The sequence below is a fragment of the Cynocephalus volans genome, chromosome 2 (genome assembly GCF_027409185.1).
Source record: "Cynocephalus volans isolate mCynVol1 chromosome 2, mCynVol1.pri, whole genome shotgun sequence".
Taxonomy (NCBI): domain Eukaryota; kingdom Metazoa; phylum Chordata; class Mammalia; order Dermoptera; family Cynocephalidae; genus Cynocephalus; species Cynocephalus volans.
Genome location: NC_084461.1, coordinates 119,705,959 through 119,730,387, shown reverse-complemented (window position 1 = coordinate 119,730,387; position 24,429 = coordinate 119,705,959). Strand labels below are relative to the sequence as shown.

General features: G+C 46.2%; 1 protein-coding gene across 1 annotated transcript in view; it reads right to left on the bottom strand.

Annotated features, from left to right (window-relative positions):
• The window catches only part of SLC25A48 (solute carrier family 25 member 48), a 43,282-nt gene that overhangs the window by 8,212 nt on the left and 10,641 nt on the right, over positions 1-24,429 (bottom strand). Inside the window, exons 4-6 of the mRNA XM_063087635.1 lie at positions 23,268-23,339; positions 21,300-21,558; positions 160-417 (exon numbers count right to left, since the gene is read on the bottom strand). Of these exons, the coding sequence (XP_062943705.1) occupies positions 160-417; positions 21,300-21,558; positions 23,268-23,339 (589 nt within the window). The remainder of the gene's footprint in view (positions 1-159; positions 418-21,299; positions 21,559-23,267; positions 23,340-24,429) is intronic.

Sequence of the window (24,429 nt, the reverse complement as noted above, 5' to 3'; positions counted from 1 at the left end):
TAGCCCTTCTCCTGCCTTGTTGGGCCTGGCACAGAGTTAGTACTTAACAAAGTGCTGGATGAGTGGCTGGATGAGTCCTGCCCTCCCCCAGGGCTGAGAAGATTACAGCAGGTTCCCCTGCTGTCCCAGAGCAGTGTTGGCCAGCCCAGCCGCCTTTACCTGCCATGCCGCCCGCCAGCCACACAGTGCAGGGGCTGGGGCCTGCGCAGGCCTCAGGTGTGATCCACTCACTCAGGAACACGTAGGGGATGAAGTAGAGGCAGTAGCCCGGGACGTCCCTCAGCAGCATGGCACTGGCCCCCCGGTACAGCCCGGCCAGGCCCTCATTCCTCACAATGGTTGCAATGCAGTGCACTGGCCCCTGGTACATTGGCTGCTCCCCAAGAGCCACCGCCCTGGACTTCAAACTGAGATTGGCTGCAAAGATGGAAGAAGAAGACGGCAAATGACCTGGGGGTAGGAGACTGGCCATTCCCTGGCACTGGAGCCAGCCCAGCCCATTAACAGTTCCCACTCACACTGCTCATCACTTCTGACCGAACCTTCTGTCCTTCTTGGCAGCCCAAACCAAGATTGTGAAGCTCCCCAACAGAGACAATCCCAGCCAAGTGATAAGGCATCATTTGCCTAAAGATTCCCAGGCTTTCTGGTCACCATCACTACATCTTTCTAAGTAGATGTGACTGCAGAATGCCTAAGATCATTATGACAAGCCACACCATGCTCTTTTTTGAAGGAGAGGCTGGAAAATCCAACATGTTCTCTCTCTCTCTGTGTGTGTGTGTGTGTGTGTGTGTGTGTGTAGCTGCGTACAGTGTGGCAAAAGAGCACATGAAATTTGAAGCCAGACTGTCCTGGCTGCCAATCCTCACTCCACCAACCACTTACACTCTTTTCGACCTTGGCAGGTCAGCATTTTCAGCCTCTGTTTCCTCACCTTTAAAAGAGGGCAGGCTGTCATGAGAATAAATAAGGTAACACATGGAAAGTGTTCAATGCGGTGATTGAACATTGTAGAGGCTCAATAAGGTATCACCAGATTATGATTACTGAGACTGCGATGCCTGGCATGAATGGGATGCAGGACCCACTGGCTGGAGGGCTGGGCACGTTCTCACTGACTCACTCCAGCTCTGGCCAGGCTATGCTCTAAAACAGCTGTAAGGCAGCACTGGTGCCCTTGGCCCTCAATGTCCAGGGGCACAGGGCTGCTGTCTCCTTGTCAGACCTTGGGGGTCAGTGCTGGAAGATCATGGGTCATTTATCTCTGTAGCTTCTTCTAGAGGTGCAGGTAGCGAGCAGAGACCATCTCTCTCCCAGTTCATCCTCCCACTTACTGCCCTATTTCTCCCCCAATACCCATTTTCTCCTCTGCTATGACCCTTGAGCACAGCTTTTACTTGTGGCCAGAGAGAACATCTAATCCCAATGCAAATAAAGTGGACTCCTGTTCACAACTCTCCCTTCTCAAGGGACAAATGTGATATGACCAGAAAAGAAATAGAATGAAGTTTGCGACCGCAAGCCTATTTTGACACCTGGGTTTAATTCCCTGTATGCCGTGTCCCAATTTGGTTTCACATACACTGGCAAACAGGCAGATCACTTTCATTATATGGTTGAACTTCCAAGTCCCCCAAACAGTCCCATCTGTATCAGATGAAAGGTTAGGATCAAACATTCAGCTTCATGACTCCATGGTCCAAAGTGGAGATTTGGGAGTATAGTGCAAGCTATGCTTTAACTCATTCCAGAAGCGGGTGAGGTTGAGGGGGAGGTTTCTGTCTGGCTGCGAAGTGTGCTTGAATGAACTCATCCCGTATTTTACATCTGTTAGCCCAGCCACAGTGTGGGCAGAGGCTGGGTCCCGCTCACCCTTTCCACAGTGGATCCCATAGGAGACGAGCAGGGATGGTGGCCACTTTTGGGAGCACAAGGCCCCACTGAGCAAGATCAGACAGTGTGGCCTTTGCGAGCCCGCTGAGAGGTTACTAGACACTCTTCCTCTCCCAAACCCGCCATGATACTGCCGGGGTCATCCTGGGGAGTGTTGCTCATAGACAGAATAGAAGTCGTTGTCCCAATATGTACACTTTGCCTGGGCCATCTTTATCTCCAGGTAACACTGACCTGACCAAGGACTCAAGGCTTTCATGAATCAACCATGGGTAGAATGCGGCTCTCAGGAGTTACTGACTAAAGGACAGTGTATTGATAACAATCTGCTTGTTTGGAGGTGCAGATGTTGGGAAAACACTTGCCAAACCTCCAACTGGCCTTGTCAACAAAAAACCTGAACTTTTTTCCTTTTCTCTAGGGTAAGCAATAAGGAAATTCTCTCACGTTCTCCCATAGAAGTAACATAAGCACTCTAGATTTTATTGCCTGAGAATTACCCATTTATGACTATTCAAGCAATATAATTGCCATGGTGACTACCATCACTGGGATACTGACTCAGCTCTGAACAGACAAGTTTATACCATGAAGCCTTTGGAACCCCTTGCAGTGCCCTCATCCTCAATTTTTTTTAAAAAAAACTTTTTATTTGGAAATAATTCAAAATTTGCAAAAAAGTTCAAAAAAGCAAAATAATACAAAGAACGTCCATATATATGCCCTTTACCCAGATTCACCTGTTGCTAACATTTTACCTCACTGGCTTATTGTTGGTGGGTTTTGTCTCCCTCCCTCCCTCCCTCCCCTCCCTTCTCACTCAATTATGTGGCTGTGATTCAGTTAAATGGATGTCATTGCCCCAATGTCTAAACTTTGCCTGGGCCTCATTCATCTTCAGGTAACAGTGACCTGACCAGGACTGAAGGTTTTCATGAATCAGCTATAGGTACAATGTGGCTTTCAGTAGTTATGACTGAAAGACAATGTCCTGACAAAATCCTCCCCATGTGGAGGTGCAGATGTTGGAAAAACACCCGTCAAACCTTGAACTAGCCTTGTCAACAAGACCCAAGCAGATACAAACCTGTTTTTTTTTTCCTTTTCTTTCCAAGGTAAGCAGTAAGGAAATTCTTTTGCATACACATACATAATTTTTCACACATACATACATAATTTAATTTTCTAAACTATTTAGAAGCTCTTTACCCCTAATTACTTCAGACCGTATTTCCTAAGAACAGGGATACTGTCTTACATAACCATAGTACAGTTATCAGTTTCATAATCTACCTTGGCAATACTTTTATCTAATCTATCACCTACAATCAAATTGTCATGTGATCTCACGATGTCCTTTATTGCATTCCTCCCTCTCCAGTATCGGATCCAGTCCTTTAATCTGTAACACTTTCACAGCCTTTCTTTGTTTTTTATGACACTGGCTTTTTTTTTTATCATTATACATTGTAATTGATTTTCGTGGCCCTTTACTAATTCCTCCCTTTCCTCTTTCCCAACCTCCATTAACCTCAGTTCTGTTCACTTCTCTTAAGAGGTTCAAAGAATTATTGTGATTGTTGTGTTTTTTTCTTTTTCTGTTTATTTATTTATTTATTTTTATTAGTTCCCACATGTATAAGAACATGCAGTATTTCTCTTTCTGTTCCTGGCATATTTCACTTAACATAATTTTTTCTAAGTTCATCCATGTGGCTGCAAATGGCAATATTTCATTCTTTTTTATAGCAGAGTAGTATTCCATTGTGTAAATATACCACATTTTCCTTATCCACTTGTCTAATGATGAGTATTTAGGCAGAAAAACAAGTAACCCAATTAAAAAATAGGCAAAGGAGCTGAATGGGCATTTCTCAAAGGAAGATACAAGGATGGCCAACGGACACATGAAAAAATGCTCAACATCACTCAGCATCCATGAAATGCAAATCAAAACCACACTGAGATACCATCTCATTCCAGTTAGGCTGGCTTATATCAAAAAGACTGAGAATAACAAATGCTGGTGAGGATGCAGAGAAAGGGGACCCCCTCCTACACTGTTGGTGGGGCTGTAAAATGGTGCAGCCATTGTGGAAAATGGTATGGAGGTTACTCAAACACTTACAGATAGAACTGCCATATGACCCAGCAATCCCAGTGCTGGGTATATACCCGAAGGAATGGAAAGCATCATTTCATAGGGATACCTGTACGCCCCATGTTTATCACAGCTCTATTTACAATAACCAAGAATTGGAACCAGCCTAAATATTCCATGTGAATGTTAGGATAGTTTTTCCCATTTCTGTGAAGAATGTCATTGGTATTTTGATGGGGATTGCATTGAATCTGTAGATCACTTTGGGTAGTATGGACATTTTCACTTCGTTAATTATTCCAATCCAAAAGCATGGAATAACTTTCCGTTTTCTCGTGTCCTCTTTAATTTCTTGTAGTTCTCATTGTAGAGATCTTTCATATTGTTTGTTAACTTTATTTCTAGGTATTTTATTTTACTTTGTTTTATTTTATTTTACTTTACTTTATTTTTGGTGACTGTTGTAAATGGGCTAGCTTTCTTACTTTCTTTTTCTGCTAGTTCATTGTTGGAGTATAAAAATGCTCCTGATTTTTGCATGTTGATTTTGTATCCTGCAACTTTGCTGAAATCATTTATCAATTCTAAGAGATTTTTGGTAGAGTCTTTAGGCTGTTCTACACATGGGATTAGTTCATCTGCAAATAGGGACAATTTGACCTCATCTTTTCCAATCTGGATGCCCTTTATTTCTTCCTCTTCTCTGATTGCTCTGGCTAGTACTTCCAATACTATGTTGAGTAGGAGTGGTGAGAGTGGGCATCCTTATCTTGTTCTTGTTCTTAAGGGAAGAGCTTTTAACTTATCCCCATTCAGGATGATAATAGCAGTGGTTTTGTCATACATAGCTTTTATTGCTTTGAGATACTTTCCTTCTATACCTAATTTGTTGAGAGTCTTTATCATGAAGGGATATTGAATTTTGTCAAATGCTTTTTCAGCATCTACTAAGATAATCACATGTTTTTTGTCCTTAATTTTGTTGATGTGGTGTATCACATTTATTTACTTAAGTGTGCTGAACCATCCTTGTATCCCTGGGATGACTCTCACTTTAGTGTGGTGTATAATTTTATGGATGTATTGCTGTATTATATTTGCTAATATTTTATTGAGGATCTTTGCATCTATATTCATCAAACATACTGGCCTATAGTTTTCTTTTTTTGTCATATATTTGTCTTGTTTTGGTATCACGGTGATGTTTGCTTCATAGAATGAGTTTGGGAGAATGGCCTCTGTTTCAATTTTTTGAAATAGATTGTAAGGAATTGGTATTAATTCTTCTTGAAAGGTCTGGTGGAATTTGGCAGTGAAGCTATTCAGTCCTGGGCTTTCCTTTGTTGGGAGACTGCTGATTACAGCTTCAATCTCTTTGATTGTTATTGATCAGTTCAGGTTTTCTTTGTCTTTGTGGTTCAGTCTTGGTCATTTGAGTGTGTCCATAAATTTGATCATTTCCTCCAGGTTTTCAAATTTGCTGGTGTATAGTTGTTTATAAGTCTTCAAGGATTTTTTGTACTTCCCATGGTATTGGTTGTAATGCCTCTTTTTTCATTTCTAATTTTTGTTATTCATGTCTTCTCTCTTCTTTTTTTAGTTAGCCTACCTAACGGCTTGCCTATTTCTCTATCTTCTTGAAAAATCAAGTTTTTGTTTTATTGATCTTTTGTATTGCATTTTTGGTTTCTACTTCATTTAGTTTTGCTCTGATCTTTATTTCTTTCCATCTACTAACTTTGGAGTTGGATTGTTCTTGTTTTTCCAGTTATTTGAGGTGAAGTGTTAGGTTGTTTATTTGCCACCTTTCCATTCTTCTGGAGTAAGCACTTATTGTAATAAGCTTCCCCCTTAGTACTGTTTTTGCAGTATCCCACAGGTTGTGGTATGATGTGTCATTATTTTCATTAGTTTCAGTAAATGCTTTGATTTCCTGTTTAATTTATTGTTGGATCCATGTGTCATTCAGTAGAATGTTGCTTAATTTCCACATATTTGTATAGTTTCCAGAGTTTCATTTGTTATTGATTTCTAGTTTTAATCCATTCTGGTTTGGGAAAATACATGAAATAATTTCAGTTTTTTAAAATTTGTTGAGACTTGATTTGTGACCGAACATGTGGCTTATCCTGGAGAACGTTCCATGTGCTAATGAGAGGAATGTATATTCTGTGGTTGTTGAATGTAATGTTCTGTAGATGTCTGCTAACTCCAATTGGTCTAAAGTTTTGTTTAGATCCCGTGTTTCTCTACTGATTTTTTGCCTGGATGATCTGTCCAATGCTGAGAGTGAGTGTTCAGGTCCTTTCCTATTATGGTATTTGGGTCTATCTCTTTCTTTAAGTCTAATAGTGTTTGCTTTATATATCTGGCTGCTCTGATGTTGGGTGCATATATATTTGTGATTGTTATGTCTTCTTGTTGGATAGATTCCTTTATCATTATATAGTGGTCTTCTTTATCTCTTTTTATGGTGTTTGGTTTAAAGTCTATTTTATCTGATATAAGAATAGCTACTCCAGCTTGTTTTTGGTTTCTATTTGCATAGTATGTTTTTTCCCACCCTTTCACTCCTAGTCTGTGTGTTTCTTTACAAGTGAGGTAAGTTTCTTGAAGACAGAATATTGTTGGGTCAATCTGTTTAATCCAATCAGTCATTCTGTGTCTTCTGAGTGGGGAATTTAATCCTTTTACATTAAGAGTTATTGTTGAAAGGAGTTGCTTTACTCCTGGCATTTTATTGATTTTTGTTTGGATGTAAGTATTTTTTGTTTCTTTCTTTCCATTTTATTGTTCATCTTTTGTGTTTGTTAGTTTCTTGAGGTGGTAGATGAAATTCTTTTCTCTTTATTGTTTGCATTTTTGTTTTACTGCTTGGTTTTGTTCTTTCTTGAGTATTCATGGTAGTGATGGTTGTTTTTGAGGTACCAGGCACAGTATTCCCTTGAGAATTTCTTGTAGGGCTGGTTGTGTGGTGGCGACTTCCCACAGTTTCTGTTTTTCTGAGAATATACTGTTTGTTCTTCATTTTAGAAGGATAGCCTTGCTGGGTATAGTATTCTTGGCTGGAAATTTTTGTCTTTTAGTATTTTGAATGTATCATCCCATTCTCTTCTGGATTTTAGGGTTTCCAATGAAAAGTCTGATAACATCAGAGTTAATAGGAGTTCCTTATAGGTGACTTGACACTTTTCTCTTGCAGCTTTTAAGATTCTCTCTGTCTTTGAGCTTTGCTAATTTGACTATAATGTGTCTTGGAGAGGACATTTTTAGGCTGAATTTGTTTGGGGATCTTTAAGCCTCCTGGATCTGAAGATCTGTATCTTTCCCTATACCTTGGAAGTTTTCCACTACTATTTCATTGAATATGTTTTTAATACCTTTTCCCATGATTCAGGCATTTGAACACTTAAGATTGTTGGTTATCTCTCTTAGACTTTCCCCTTTTTTAAAAAAATTCTTTTTTCTTTTATTTGCCCACCTGGGTTATTTCAAAAAGGCTGTCTTCAGGATCAGACAGTCTCTCTTCTGCTGTTGAACACTTCTGGTAGTGGCAACAGTGACCCCTCACATTGCAAGATGGTGGAAGCAGAGAGAGTGAGAGAGAGAGACTGACATTTTTAAAGAGTAGACTGCCCCACTTTGTAGAGCTGCCCTCCTTAAGGGTTTGTCTGATGTTTCCTTGCTATTACACTGAGGTTATGCATTCTTGGCTATACTTCCTCCCTCCTGGAGCTCATTCTAGTCTGCTGTTTAAGATCTCTGTTGAGTTTTTTACTTCGTTAAAAGAATCCTTCAGTTCCACAAGCTCTGCTACATTCTTTTATAGAGCATTAATTTCTTTGTACATTTCCTCCTTCAGGTCCTGAATACTTTTTCTCATTTAGTTGCATTGTCTGAGTTTTCCTGTATTTCATTGAGTTTTCTTAGAATTGTTGCTGAAAATTCCTTTTTAGTCATTTAAAGGACTTCTTGTTCTATAGAATCTGGTGTTCAAGAATTATATATTCCTTTGGTGTTGTCATATTTTCCTGTTTTTTCATATTTCTAGTATCTCTACATTTGTGTTTAGTCACTGTATTAGTCCGTTTGTGTTGCTTATATCAGAATATATTGAACCAGGTGATTTATAAAGAAAATGCAATTTATTGCTTACAGTTTCTGAGGCTGAGAAGCCCAAAGTCCATCTGGTGGTAGTGACAGTGACCCAGGGGTCTCCCATTGCAAGATGGTGGAAGCAGAGAGAGCAGAGAGCAAGCAAGACAGACTCTCCTCTTCTTTTAAAGCCCTCAGAACCATGCCCCTGACCACCAGTTTTAATCCATTCATTAGGGCACAGTCCTACAATCCAATCACCTCTTCAAGATTCCAACTTTCAATTACCATAATAGGATTTCCCACCCTCTTAACAGTCACAGTGGGGCTAAGTTTCTAATACATAAAACTTGTGGGACATAACTCAAGCTTCAGGGAATTTGGGGGGGCATAATTCAATCCACTACAGTTATCTAATAGAAAAGTTGAAAGTTGATTTTTCTCATATTCTGGAGTGGGGTTTGCAGAGAGAGAGTTCCTCTTGTGGATGTGTTTTATAGCGATGGTTGAATGGGGCATTTTAGTATTGGTTCCAGGTAGATGCAGTTATGTTTTCTCATAGGTACTTTGGCCAAATTTGATGTTGGAGTTGTGTAAGAGTGCCTCTGTGACCTAGTCCCTGTGACACTTAGTATTTCCTTGCTGAGGTTCGTGACACTATGCTGGTTCATCAGGACATGGGCAACCTCTCAAATTTTGAGGGGTAGTGCCTTGGAATCTTGTCAGTCTTAGGTTATGATGAATGTTTGGGGGCAGGACTGTTGGCACCCTGGCTAGATCACCCTGACACTGATGGCTGCACTGGGGTGTACTAGTGCTCCTCAGTTTGAATGGGTGACTCTGGGTGGGTTTTCTCTTTTTTCTTTCCTCTTTCCCTAGGCTCTGCTGATGACTCTCCTTTTGTCTATACTGATGAGTGGTCACCAGGGAACCTATGAGGTAGCAGTGGCTGCTGCTTTGGCAAAGAGCCATCCTTGTGGCAGCAGTTGCTGTGGCAGTGGCTGTCACTGCCCACTCGCTCTGTACTCTGGTGTCTGTAGCAGTGGCAGGGAGTTTTGCTGAAAGCACAACTCTGGCGGGGACTTGGCAGTGGCTGTGTGGGTCTCTCAGGGCAGGGCTCACTTGCCTGGGTCCCACACAACTGCCTGTCACTCCGGCAGGGCCTCAGCGGTGGCTGGGTGGATCAACAGATTTCTAAACTGAAACCTTGCAGGCCAGGAGAAAACTGGATGATACATTCAAAGTGAGTTTCTGAGGTTGAGAAGTCCAAAGTCCAAGGAACACTTCTGGTAGCGGCAACAGTGACCCCTCACATTGCAAGATGGTGGAAGCAGAAAGAGTGAGAGAGAGAGACTGACATTTTTAAAGAGTAGACTGCCCCACTTCGTGTTAATAGAGCTGCCCTCCTTTAGGGTTTGTCTGATGTTTCCTTGCTATTATGCTGAGGTTATGCATTCTTGGCTATACTTCCTCCCTCCTGGAGCTCATTCTTAAATCTCACCTTGTTTTCCATGAAAACCAATTACTCTCAAGAGTCCCTGGTCTTCTCTTCTTGTCTCCTATCTGGCCTTGTTTTCATTAGTTTATTTTTTAATTGAGGTGCAATTTACATTGAATAAAAGGTACAGTTCTTAAGTGCATAGTTGACAAGGTTTGATAATTGCATGCACCTATGTAACCACACCCAACCGAGGAAATAACATACTTTAAACAAACTGTTTCATCACAACCCACTTAGATAGAACAAAGATTCTATAGTCTACCTACCCTCTTCTGAATTTCAAGGTAAAAGAACTCTGTAACATCAGTGAGTTGTCATTCATTGAGAAATGATCTTTCTCTGAGGTTGTTATGGGCCCATCTGCATTAGCAATATGGGTGATTCATATTGGGACCACAAAGCAGAGTATTATCAAGTGTAGTCATTATAATTCTAGTCCCAAATATACCTGAGATAAAAATGTATCACAACAATGTCATTGGTTAGGCCCAAAGTCACAAAAACCTAAAATGATAATGATGAATTTATGCTGATACTTAACAGAAACCATGACCAGCTCAAGATACCACTGCTGATTAATGAACAATAGAGCTTTCCTCCAGAAAACAGCAGAATTCCCACCAGTTATCCATGTGGTGTCCAGTGCTCTACAGCTTGGCCCTAGTCTACAGCCATACCACCCTGAATGCACCCAGTCTTGTCTATGGCATGGCCTAGGAAGGCCTGGCCTGGAAGGCATGGCAGCTAGCTTCAGGAAAGCACTGAACCAGAGGTCTTGATAACTGTACCAGTGGACCAATTTTAGTCTGTGAAAACCAAATTTTGATGACTCTTAAAAGCTGATTTGGGAAGTTACTGGAAAGGAATTTTTGGAAATATGCACAACTGAAATCTGTGGACTTGCATGTCTCTTATCCAGGGAGCTGAGGAAGAATGCACAGGGCTGGATCAGTACTCAGCTCACATTGAACCACTGACTCCAACCTACTGTTCTTGAACTTTCAGGATGCCTTTTTTCCCCCAAATTCAATCAGGGCCAACTCAAGCCCCCTACACCAAGACTGGCAAGATGTTCACAGTCAATGAAATTGGCCCCCACCCTGCTCCTAACCTTCACCTAGGAGTGTAGGATGGCCTACACAGTTCTGAAAAGAACTGTGGTCCTCCAGGGTCCCACCTTGTCTAGCTCAGTCCCCGCTGTCTCTCCTCAGCCCATATGCTGTGGCTGTCTGGATGTCCTGCTCTCCATGAAATGCCAGTGCCTTGCTTGCTGGCCTCCTGCCTGGGCCAGGAGGTCTCTTTGAAGGCTTGTGCCTCTGCAGGGAAGTTCCTTCATTTGTTTGTTTGTGGGGGAGGGGCGGCAGGCAAGTCCGGCCAATTCTAACAGGTACCCATGCAGCAACTTCTTAGGGGACCTCCCACCTCAGAAGGGCTGAGCCAGCCCAGACACAGGCTGGGGTCCCCACACATCTGCCACTATTGCCCCACTTCTCAGAGCCCAGGCACCTAGCCACAGAAAGTCGCTGCACCTTCCTCAAACACAAATGGAAAAACAGTTTCACTTCTCTCCCTATTTCAGTCAGCGCTGTTCAATTTCCTCAATGAGTCATGACCTTGGAAACAGGAAAACCAGCTGAAACACAATGGCTGGTCACCGATGTGCTTAGAGCTGGGCCCTCAGGAGCACAAAGGCCCGGCCACTCTCTGGAAGGGAAAGTGTCACCAGGCTCCTCTGTGCGTGGGTGTGGAGGGTGGGGTGGGGAACACAGTATCTTTTCTCAAGAGTCACTTTCTACAGAAAATCCTCAACAAATCAGATATCTACAAATGAGGCCCTGCTGGTATCCAGTCAGGTTTAACAAGTGTTCTGTGTCAAACATGCGTAGGCCTGTCTGCTCTCAAAGGGACACTGGGAGCATGGGGTTATGTCAAGGGACCCAGGTAGCCATAAGCAGGATAGGTTGACAGAATTCCTAAAATATCTTGCACATCACATACATGCCATTTTTCTCATATACATAGGTGCTATGGTGGGTAACGAAACACAATTTTACTTAAATATGTTAGTAATCCAAGTAGCTTCTTGCCATATCTATGTTCTTAATCCATGGACACTTCAAACACAGCTGCTGTTCTATGGATTGGGCCACATTTTATGGATTAAAAGGTACTCTTAGAAAAAGTTAGAAGCCCTCAGCCTGCCCCAGAGACTGCACCCCTTATTATACCCGCCTTTGTTGCTGCTGTTTTCTAAGCTTGCTGCTTTGCCCTTACCAAAGCAGTGAGTTTCCTGATGATGGGAATCACACATGGTGGCTGTCCCTGACCACCAGGACCTGGTGCCTAAGCCCCACATGTGCCTCAGCATCCACTCCACAAACACTTGAGCATCTGATCGGGGCAGAACCAAGGCTTCCAAGGTTCATACACTCTGCCTTCATCCAAGGCTGGCCCTATCTGATCTTTGGGCAGAGGCTTTAGATAATAAAAACTCTAAAATCACAGTCCCACCTACAGCACTGGTCTAAGATGCTATAAAAGTATACAGTAACGTGATATACATCTTTCAGTGAACAAGCTGGGCATAACCTCTTGATTTGGGTTTGGGCTTGAGCAGGCTGGTGGACCCCTTACATCACTTCCCCAGGATATTACCAACTGGAAAGCTCTTACCTAATTCCTGTTTCTGAAGAGTCCAGCAGTTTACCTGTGACCTGAAGGGTCCAAGATCAGCAGATGCTTTAATAGAAAGAATCTTGGATTAGAAGTGAGCCCAGGATTTGCATTCCCGTTCAGTTGCTTTTTACTGTAAAACCCTGTGCAAGGGACTCAGCCTCAGTAGGCCTCAGTTTCCTCATCATCTATGAAAGGGGGAGGAAAAATCTGTCCACCTCATTTGGCTTTTGTGAACATTAAAAGAGAATGCTAGCAAATGTACTTTACTAAAATGCGTGTTTTTCAAATACACTTTACTCAAGGCAAGTAGTTACCATTCCTGTTTTTATTACCCTGTCCTGGTATGATTCCAGATTCTGGAAGCGCTGGACCTGCCGACCTCAGGCAGCTGTGGTCTGCAGCCAAGCCTACTGGGGGAGATCACTGATGCCCACACAGGGCCAAGAACTATCAATACTCTGTTGAGTCCAGAAATCAGGACTTGTCAATACCCATTCTTGTCAATAGATTTAAAAAACTAATGATGTGTCACCAATGCATTTAACTTATACAACGGGGTATTATATTACCTGAATCTTCATTAATCTCTGGTATCTCTGTGGAACCACAGTTTGGATATACCTGGCCTCTCCACAAACCTCTTCCCTCCTCTCCTGGGCTGCCATTGCCATTGCTTCCTTCCTCTTGGCAGTCCACAGCCTACTTGAGGAGAAAGCCCAGGCTGTACGGTCCTGGGTGGTCTCCAGGTCTTTGTGCTCCCTGTCACACTCCAAGAGTTCCTGCCTTTCCACATAGGCTTCCTTCTTTAGGAGTTGAAAGGAGCAATGTGTGTCCCTTCAGGGATCTTACTATCAATAATTCCTACCCTGTAGTGGAAAAGTCTTAGAAAACCTGCCGCTTCTCCCCAAAGCCATCCAGGCTGGAGAAGAGTGTTTTTCTCGGCAGCCACCCATCTTCACAGTAGCAATAAAACTATGCTGTCAAAAAGACTAATAAATGCACTCAGGGCCTTGAAGGCACAGCTGGTGACCTCCCAGCCAGGTATCTCTGAGGATTCAAGGGAACTGGAGATATGGTTCTGCTCCATTTTGTCACCTTACACATTCTTGGCCTCAAATGGCTTTGTGTTCTGGAACGCATTTGATGATCTCACCTGCTGAGATCCACCCCTCGGCTGGCCCTCTCTGCTACTCACTATCCAGACAGTTGTCTCCTCTTGGCCTGTCCAGAAATTAGGATCTTCTTCTCCTCCAATCCTGGCTACACTCAGTTCCCTTTATTCTATCCACAGTATCTTCAATATGGCAGAACCAAGCCTGTGACATTAACTCCTTCAACTTTCTTCCTCTTGCCCTCAAAAGCCTCTCTGCATTTTCTTTCCTTCTTTTCTCCCAATCTGGAAAAGATAGCTTTTTCCTTCTCCACCCCTTTGTCTCTGTCCCCGTTGTCACCCCAGCTTCAGCAATTCCCCCCTCTATACTCTCCTTCACCCTACTTCAGTGACACTGTTTTCTCAGAACTCTGTTTCTAGGGGCCATGGAGTTGCCCGGTCTGGGGTAATTCTCTGCCTCACCATATAACAGCTGTGTGCCATAGACAAGTTACATAACCCAGCCTCAGTTTCCCTGCCTGTAAAATAAAGATCATAATCGTGCTTATTTCCTGGAGTTGCTGCGATGATTTAACAATGGAATGTGCATTAGCACAGTGCACATGGCATGGGCACAATCGTTACCTACAGCTGTCAGTATCATTGTAACTCTCTGCTCCTTCCCACATTCCTCTACCAAGTCTTCTCATTGATGTCCACCCTCTTCTTCTCTGCAGCTCGCTTGGCATTTGCATCTACTGTCATGACTTCAATGGTCATTTCTCTGCCTGTCACACCTGTATCTGCACCTTTAGTCCTGACACTTCTGGCTGCGAACCAAACTCATCATGTGCTCACCCAAGCCCGGCCCTCCAGCCAGCTTCCAAGATGGCAGCAGTGACAACAAGCATTCACTTACCACCTACTCCACACCATGCAGCATCTTACACACTGCATTTGCCACTTCAGTTTCTGGGTGGGAGATTCCAGCCTCCTCATCATCATACAACTCTGAAAACCTGGGCCAGTTTTGATACTCTCTCCCGCTAGCTCCTGCTGCTTGGCCCATTGCTTCTACCTCCTCGGAGCCTCTTGATCTGCCACTCTGCTCTATCTCCACAACCATAGCCCTGGGTCTGTGAAAGCAGCCTCCAAACCAACCTGCCCACTTCCACTGTCCCCACCATTCTTCCACCCCTTCCCAAGGCCAGATCCATCTCCCTACAGCACAGCTCTGGCTGGGTCATTCTGGTGCCCAAGTTGCCTCACTGTCTGCTGACCAGAACCTAAGCCTTTCCTCAGCTAAGAGATACAAGCACTTCTCAGCTCACTCCGCATCTTCCAGACCCCCCACCTTTCCTGCACTGTACATCTGCACTAAACAAACGGCTCCCTTGTCCTGCCATAGGTTTGCATTTTCCTGCCCCTGAATCTTCCCCGACATTATTCCCTCTGATGAAACACCTGTCCACCCCATCTCTAAATCCTACCCAGCACTCAAAGACCCAATCGACAGCCACTTCCCCTCTGGAGGCTTTCTGATCATCAGAGCCAGAGTCAGGGGTTCCAGAGCCTTCCATGAGGCCCTTCTCATCCCAGTACATGTCTGACTTCTCACCAGACAATGGGATCCCCGAAGACACCTCTTTGTTACCCACTCTGCCTGGCTCAGAGCAGGAGCTCAGGAAGTGCATGTGAATGAATGACACAAGGGTGAATTTGAGCAGGCATAACACCCAGCCCCTTCCCTCCAGCTGGGTATATTAGTCCATTTCTGTTGCTTATAACAAAATACTTGAAACCGGGTGATTAATAAAGAAAGCAAAATTTATTGCTTACAGTTTCTGAGGATGGGAAGTCCAAAATTCATCTGGTGGTGGCGACAGTAACCCAGTGGTCTCACATTGCAAGATGGTGGAAGCAGAGAGAGCAAGAGAGAGACACTTCTCTTCTTTTAAAGCCCTTAGAACCACACCCCTGACCACCATTTTTAATCCATTCAGTACTGCACAGTCCTACAATCCAATCACCTCTTCAAGGCTCCATCTTTCAATTACCATAACAGGATTTCCCACCCTCTTAACAGTCACAGTGGGGGCTAAGTTTCTAATACATAAAATGTGGGGGACACAATTCAAGCTTCAATGAGTTTTGGGGGGACAATTCAATCCACTACACTGGGCCTGGAGAAATGAATGGTCACCACAGAGTTAATGCTGTGTCCTCTGATCCCCAAACTCAGTCCTTCTGTTATGTTGAGGTCTGTGTGATCTGCACATTAACTAGGCTTCTAATGGAATCACAGACCTGAAAGTTCCCAGATGGGGGAGGAGTGAGTATTGTTGGCCAGCAGCCTCTAGAATGTGACTTAGCCCAGGCAGCAGAGGGACAGCTGGCCTCCAGGACCACCGCCCCACTTCCAGTTCAGGCCCAGTAGGACATGAAGTTAGACTCATGTGCATGCAAAGGGTAATAATAATTTTTAAAGGGAGGGCTTCTTCACGGATGCCTTACTGAAAAGGGCACATCGGACTGAACCCAGGCCAGCTCCTTCTTCTTCCCAAAGGTCAGAATCCCCAGGAATATAACTCTGTTGAGTTGGAAGGGTTTACATGAGCGATAACTACATTGTGTGCAATGTAGAAAGTGCCAAATGGAAATTCCCTTTAAATTTCAGCAACTGCTGATGTAATGTGGTAAAGTCCTGCAGGATAACAATTTCACAATATGTGCCAAAAATCTTTAAAATTGCCACACCCTTTGACCCACTCATGGATTAAGTAGCCCACACATTTAGGGAAATAACCCCAAATGAAGGCGACTATGGGCAAATTTGCTGATCATTATTTTAAAACAGAAAAACTGCACACAACTTACGTGTTCACCAGTAGGGAGATTGTTAAATAATATATTTACTAATAGTATAGCTAACATCTATTTTATGTCTTCAATTTGCCATTGTGCTAAGATCTTCACGTATAATATATCAGCCCATTCTGTTCCAGCTAAGAAGTTCCTATTGTCACTACGTCTGTTTCACAGATGAGTAAACTGAGGCTTGGCAACATTGGGTGCATTGTCCAAAGTTTCTCAGCTTTGGTGGAGGTGGGATTAGAAGCAGGTAGTCCAACTTCAGACACTGCATTTTTACCATACTATATTGACCCTCTCAATGTGTGTGTGTGTGTTTAATGGAATATTGCACATCCATTTTAAATATTATCCATCTATTTTAAACAGTTTTGTATGCTAGTTCAGTAATGTGTAAAGCATTACAATGTTAAGTTAGAAAGAGATATGAAATTATCTATATAGCATGAGTACAACCTCTTACAATCTTTAAATACGTATATAGAATAGGAAAAGGAAACATTGACGTGTTAACAGTGGTTGTATTTGGGTGGATGGCATTTTCTCTCTCTCCTTTCAATGCTCTGTAGATTGTAAATTTTCAACCACAGGTTACTACTATTAGACAATCAGGAGGAACTCACTGGCTCTATATTTGCCAGTTTCCCAACCAGAAGAGCTGGGCTCTAGCCTCAACATGGCATCCAGCCCATCTGTCATATGTCCCAAAGCAGAGAAGCAAGAGGTTTCTGGCACCTGGCTTCAGTATGTTGGCACTGTGCCTCACATCACATGGTCATTACCCTGGAAGGGAACTGGCAATTCTGGAGTAAAACCACAAGGCACAAACAATCCTCCAAGCCCTGCCCAAGGCTGCTAGAAGTGCCTAGGTCAGCCCAGTCACCACACAGGTTGGGCCTGACCCAGATCAGAGACAAATGCTTGCAGCCAGCCCCAGCCCCATTCCGTCCAGTCCACACAGCTTTGGGCTGCATAGTGTTCTGTTTGTGTATATTTTTGGTTTTTAATTGAATTGCCACACCATTTCCAACTGAAGTATCTCACAGAAAAATCTAGCTTTCTGCCTTCTCTTAAAAATCAGAGGATCCAAGCACCTCTGGCCACATGAAAACAGTCAGCTGCAGCAGGGTTGGGGCCACCCCCTTGGACAGGATATGGGCCCTGCTTGCCACAGTCCCCACCATTCCCAACTGCCTCCCAGAGCCCGAAGCTTTTCCAATGGCAGAGTGATGCAGATGGTGAAATAGGGTCCATATCCATGTTTCAGTCAAAAGAGGAATATGAAACATTGGTTATGAGGGCTGTGGTCTCAAGAAAAATGGGAGAGGTTTCATTTCCTAGGCACTTCTGCTCACTCACATTACTTCCCTGTCCCGTGAATCTCTCAGCATTCTACCTCTGGCCTGGAGAGTTCCTGAGGAACAAGTGAAAGACAACCACATTCCCTCTGATTTTCTGGAGAGATTCCCGGCAGAAAATACTGCCTGGAGACCCTTTGTCTGCCTCCGCACCTCTTCGCCAGTAGTTGGTCCTGCCCAGCACCTGTAGTCACCAAAGGCCTCCCCCCAAGCAGCTGGGATGGGAGGGAAGGAAGAGTAGACCATGCAGAGAGGGGCAGCCCAAACCCACATAATTCAGACCCATCGCTTGGAGCCCACGAGCCGCACCCTTTACTTGAACAGCATCATTTTAGAGACATGCTTCCACCCCACTTCCCCCTACAGTTTGAAGCTGTTTTCATGCATGATGATTTTGTGCAAAGGCCTTGGTGGCCCAGTGCTACCAAAATTGCTGTAGCCTCACCTTCTACAAAATTCTGGAGCAGAAGTAGAAACTGCATCAGTGAGCTCTAAGTCAGACCCCCTAGATCCACACCTGCACTCCACCTCCCACTAGAGGAGTGACCTCAGGTTACGGAACCTCTCTGAGCCCCAGGCTCCCCATTGTAAATGCCCAGGAATTGGGGTGTTGTGAAGACTAAACGCACAGCCAAGCTCCTAGCACAGTGTCTGGCATATAATCAGTAATCAATCAGTAATCACCGGCTACTCATGCCCCACTGCTACGACCGTTCTGACTCCACCCAGATCACAGAGCCCTGTGGGGCATGGCTGAGGTGGTCCTCCAATACTGGTTTCTACCTTCCTTCCACTCACTCGGATGAATTATCTTTGTCTCTGTGCTGCCAGCTAAGCCCCGGGCCCAGGCACTAATTTCTCAGAGCTCTGCAGGGCTGAGAAACACTTGTCTGCAGGAGTCTCCCATGGCCTCTTACTAAGAGCCTTCTCTGTGCTCCTGGAAGGCCAGTCTCCTGGCATACTGGGAGGACAGAACATGTGTTTATTTTCTGTTGCTGCCTCAAGGGATTTATTTAAGAGAACAGATTTCCTCCGGCACCACAGCTGAACTGACGACCTATGGGCTGGTTCCCACACAGGAGTTGGGTCAGGGAATCCCAGCCCTCCTGAGGGGCTGTCAGTGTCTCCCAAGGAGGGGTGGGGAGGGGGAGGCACAGGGCCCCTGTGTTTTCACTGCTCAGAGGGCTTACCCAGGACACAGGACCCCAAGAGACAGGGCCCTAAAAGAGTCTGGTTTCCCAGATAGGCAGGCCTGAAGGGCCCATTCCAGGTGGGCCATGCACCAGGTTCCCATGCCCCAGGTGAGGCAGACCTGGGTGACCCTTGGTGCTACCCTGATCAGCTGCATGGCCCTGACCTTCAGGCCCTCCTCCCACCCTGCTCTGAAGACTTTCCTAACCATAGCCTGCCTGAGAGCCTGTTCCACTCCTCCCACCAAATTCCTATCTGCCTCTTTGCCAGATGTAGCACTAGAAGTGGGACAGGATGGAGTCTCTGAGTTCCACTGTATCACTAGCAACTAGCCCTGTACCTGGCACACAGTGGGTGCATAACTATTGTTTGCTGGATAAATGAACAGAAATAACAACCATACCTACTTCACACTCTCATGGTGGATGTTAAATAAGACGATGTATGTGCAGCACGTAACACAGTGTCTGGTGCACAGTGACTGCTTAATGACATCAGCAGCTGCTAACATAGCTGCTCAGCTCCCTAAAATTGGCCAGGAGCCACGCACCCTGCTTTGGGGCACTTCCTGGGTCTAGCTTCTCCCCAGCTGCCTCCCACCCATCTTCCAGTCTCCAGAGGCTTCTGGCCTGGCCTCAGCACCCCCTCAGACCCTGGCCAGCCAGCATTCCAGCATTTTCTACAGGCAAGGTGGGGTGGAGGAGGGTAGGACAGAGGAGGAGCCAAACACTGTCAGGAAAGCTCACCCAGTCATTCGCCTCCAGTGTCCCGGGCCTTCAACAGGGCATTTCTTGAGAAACACCTGCCTTGGTGTCCCGGCTGGCATATACACACACACCCACCCCTGTCTCCTCCCCTTCCAGGGACACAGTGCCCGGTGGTGAAGGAGCAAGGCTGCCCCCAGGAGCCCAGCAGACTCCTCACCGAGCCTCCTCCAACATCTGAACTCCAAAGAGTTTTAAAACTTCTGGCAAGGTTTCCTCTGCACCTGAGACTAAGAAAAGTTTTCCTGGCATAGACAAGACAGAGCAAATAGCCAGTACGTGGCCAGGATGCCTGGCTTCCAAGCCCGATCACGACACCCTCATGCCTTTGCACCTCTGCATGTGCCTCTGGGACAGAACCGAACATTTTTCAGAGGTGCAACCCCTTGATCAAACTAAATCGTACCAAGACAGAACTCAGTATGTCAGGTGGATGAAGATGGGGATCCCTGCCCTGTGTCTCCCTGGTGTTCTCGCTTGTCATCCTGTGCTTACCCACATGCTGATAATGACCATGGGCCTTGGGGCATAAGACACACGTCCTCAGGCAGCAGGGTCCCAGGCCCTCTGTCCGCACAGGTGGGAAGCACCAGCATCACGCTCAGAGGGTGTGCAGGCCTGTCCTGTACACTGCCTGGCTGGGGGTTGGGGTGCTGGGCCAGGATGCTCTTGAGTAAGCTTTTGGGGTTCTGGCTGTGAGGCACAGCTGAACCCCAGCCTCTATGGGCAGAGGTGTCACATGGAAGACACTCAGGAGGCTACCAGGGAGAGGGGACTTATCCATGTGGTGACAGAAGGGACCATGGATCTAGCCCTTCCGTTTTACAGTAAAGGAGACCGAGGCCCAGGAAGGGGCACTATCTTGCCTGAGGAGACTGTGAAATTAGTGGTAGTGCCAAGAGCCAAACCCCGAGGTACTAAAATATGTCTTCTACGACGTCCCATTTGTCCTTCCCTGAGAGCTGTCCCTCTCTACTCTGCACAGCTAATGCCTTTCCATTCTTTCCATCCTCCTTTATCAAAGCCATTCCCAGGGAAAGACACAGAAAAGTCTTTCCCAGAGAGGAGGAAATGAGAGATGCAGCATGTGGTGTAGGAGTAGCTGCACAGCACATCAAGAAATGAAGCTCCAACAGGAAGGTCAAGGGCAGAGGAGCAGGCGAGGGTGAGGAGAGCAGCGGCAGGTGCACAGCCGCGCCTGCCACACTTCCTGGCGTGTGGGCCAGGTGAGGCTAGGACTGTAGGTGTTGGAATAAGACCGATGTGGGTGTCAGTCCCAACTCTGCCCAGGGCCAGCTTCATGGGGATGAGACCTGTGCAGTCACACCATGCTTGGTTAAGGCTCTGCTGTTGCCATTGTGAAATTCTTAATCATTTTTGAATGAGGGGCCCCCACATTTGCATTTTGCATTGGGGGTTGCAAATTATGCAGCTGGTCCTCCCTTGCCAATCACTATTTGTGTGTTCTTGACCTATGGAGCTTCAGTTTTCTCATCTGTAAAATGGACATAATAACAGCACCTGCCTCATAAAATTGTATGAAGATGAATTAAGAGAAACTGCTCTTAGCAGGTTAACAATACTTAACTGGTGATAGTTACTACTACAGATAAAATGTTAATAATGACAGACTATTATGTGACAACACAGATGCCTTGCTCAATAACAAGAATGTTAATGACCACATCCCAGATCCACAAACTGGGAAAGATTCAAAGGTCCCCAGACACCAGGCTCCCCTCCCCTGGCCTTTTACCTTCCAGAGACGGCTGTGTTTGCATCTGCAGCCGGATCTTGATGAGGTCCACAGGTCCACCAAGCCCAACAGAGACCACGCCAGCCACCATGCTGGCCAGGAGCAGGTCAGACAGGGTGCGGGGAGGGCTGGCCTCGGGCTCCCCACCACGGTGCAGGCTGAGGAACTTCTGCGTGTTACTGAAGACCCCAAACACCACTGAGTTGTAGACGGCGATGCTGGCGAGGGGGAAGGACATGCCCTTGAAGAAGCCGAACACCTGTGGTCAAACCCAGGGGAAGAGATGTGAAGCTGCAGGCTGGTGGGAGACACCAGAGGATAAATAAGCCAATATGTCAGTGAAGTGCCCTAGGGGCAGTGGGCTTGCCAAGCACTGCACACGCCTCCTCATTTGCCACCAAACAAAAGCATTCTCCAGATACCTGCCATGTGACTGCCCTGGGGGGCAACAGTAAGAAAAATAGTCTCCACCCTTACAGAGCTCACAGTCTAGGGGCAGGGCAGGGGGTGGGGAGACCAATGAACTGACAGGTGATGACAATGTGATCTGCCAAGCCTTGATGAGCATGGGTGCCTCCTGACAGAAGTGGCTGGAAGGTAGTCCCCAAAGGACACTGGAAGGAACTTATGCACACACAGGATGCAGGAGGCTAAGGAGAGGTTGCTGCAGACTGGCCTCAAGGTCCTCTACTGCATTCGCAATGAACACCAGAGATGCTCCAAGGAAAACTGCAAAATTCCGCAGGCCCTTGGAGGAGTCAGGGCAGCATACACGTGCAAAAGATGGAAAAGTGCCAGGAAGCCATTGCACAGACTCCACGCTGTGCAAAAACCTGCTGATCCTAACCATGTGCGTTGCACCCTGATTGCTGGAGACGCGACACGTCATGTGAGGTGCACATATACACAACATGCACACACTCTGCTTCAGGTCCCTCCTCCATAACAAGGTCCTCCAGATAACTTGGGACACTGCTCATCATGAGCTGCTGTGTTTCAGAGAAATCGCCTGCAGTCCCCACCAAACCCCAGAGCTGGGACGTGAGCTGGCAGACGCTGCAAGGAACAAGTGCCAAAAAGGAGACTCAGTGGCCACCTTTCAGGGAACTGAAGAATTGCACATTACTCCAGAACACCAAGTACTGGGTTTGCAATGCTGGCTGTGATTTTACAGCAGCCAATCAAGAGAGTTAAAATAACACCCAATGCAAGACGCACTTCATCTCTGGAAAACTCAAGGTGCTGCAGAGGGTTCCCAGCCCCAGGGCACTTGACATGTGGAGCTGGTGGAGACCACAATCTCAATGGGGCCACATTTCCAGTGATTCAAGGGAAACCACAGGGCCACCACCTGACGAATTCTTTAAATTCCATCCTAAATTTTAAAATTTGTTTTAAATTCCCCAGTGGGGCCTTAGAAAGTCTTCCCAAAGCACATGCTAATTCTCAAGAATTAGCCTGATGCATCTTCTACAAATATTATTCAATTTTCCCCTTTGAAATGAAACACCTCATGTCGCATCGTCTCAGGCAACCTGTGGGGCAGGTGGGCTGTGGCACCTGGATGCAGAAGCTGCTGGCTCCCACCACACCTGCAGATAGGGAGCTTGCTGGCATGGGGTTTTCCGCCACTCGTTTCATTCTGAAAAACTGACATGTCACCTTGTTTTTGCAGGAATTTTCCACACTGTGGTTCTAAATTCCTCAGGATTTCTCCAGAGAGGTTACACAAAACCAGGCTTTTTCCCCAGTAGTGTTGCACCAGGTGGCAGGGGTAAGTTGAGGTAACACATAACGTTTGAGGTATGATGTGAGATGAGCGTGGAAAATCAAGCTGAAGGGGATGAGTGGGAACGAGCAGCCCACCTCCACCCCCACATGCTGGTGTGAGGCAGTGGCCACCGTCCCCAGGCCACCGAGAGCCCAGTTGGCCACCATCCCCCCACCCACACACACCAGGGCACTTACGCTCTCCGTCCTGTACATGGTGCGGATGCAGCTGAGGGTGCTCCCATAGCCGACGCCGGCCTGCAGGCGCGTCTGTGGAGAGAGCTGAAGGTGTAGGGGCCCGCTCAGAGACCCTTCCCAACCCCACTGCCCCAAAAGACGCTGAGAGTGGAAGGCCCCGCCCAAAGTGAGCCAGCCGGTGAGAAGGCCAGGCTGGTGGTCTGCGCTTTGCATGCACCCTCTAATAGCCCATCAGACCTGCTCAGCACACAGAAGCCGCCTGCCTGAGAAGAACAAAGGCCAGTTGGTTGTGCAACAGTGATGATTGCTGGGGGTGCATGATCTCTGCCTCTTGAGTGCAGAAAGCTAAGCTGCGGCTCTCTCCTCTCTGCTGTCCATCACTCGCTCTCCTAAACGTCCCTGGGAGAGGCCGACTCTTCTTGCCTCCAGAACCACCATCCTCTCCCCTTCATCTCTCACCCAGACAGTGGCCTGGCCTCCCACTGGCCTCCTGCTGCCCCTCACTTGCTCTGTCTCTCTTTGCATGACAGTCAGACTGATCTCTCTCAAATGTCAATGAGAGTGTGTCACTTCTGTTTAAAGCTCTCCTGTGGCCTTCCATCAAACTTAGAACATTCTAACTCCACACAGTTTGCCTATACTTGGGAAGCCCTGGGGGGCACCTAAGCTTGCTATCACTTTGCACACCACCTCCCCCCCACCCCACCCCTGCTAATGGCCCATTCATGCCCTCTAGAGTGCATTCCCAACCCCTGGGGCATCAATTCTCTCCCTCCTCCAGACTGTGCCCTTGCAGTGCCCACCTTCTGGAAGGTTCTTCCTCCAGCACCTGCTCACCTGCTGGGTCTGAGCTTAAATGTTGCAATGGTGTCATCTGCTTGTTTACATAGGGGTTGTGTGGGGTTACCCCACTAGGGCAGTGCTGTCTGTCATACTTCTCTCTCATCCCAGAGCTGAGCACAGCCCCCTGGCACAGTGGCCCTGGCACTGGCTGAATGAGGGGCTGGATGGCAAGGTATGGTGTCCTCTAACAGAGGCTGGCTTTGGTGACAGAGGGCAGCAGTTGACAGACACAGAGTGTCTAGTAAGCCCACAAAAGTGCCCAGAGCATCCCTACCCCGCTCTCAGAGAGCTCCACCCCTAAAATGTGCAGCCTATAATT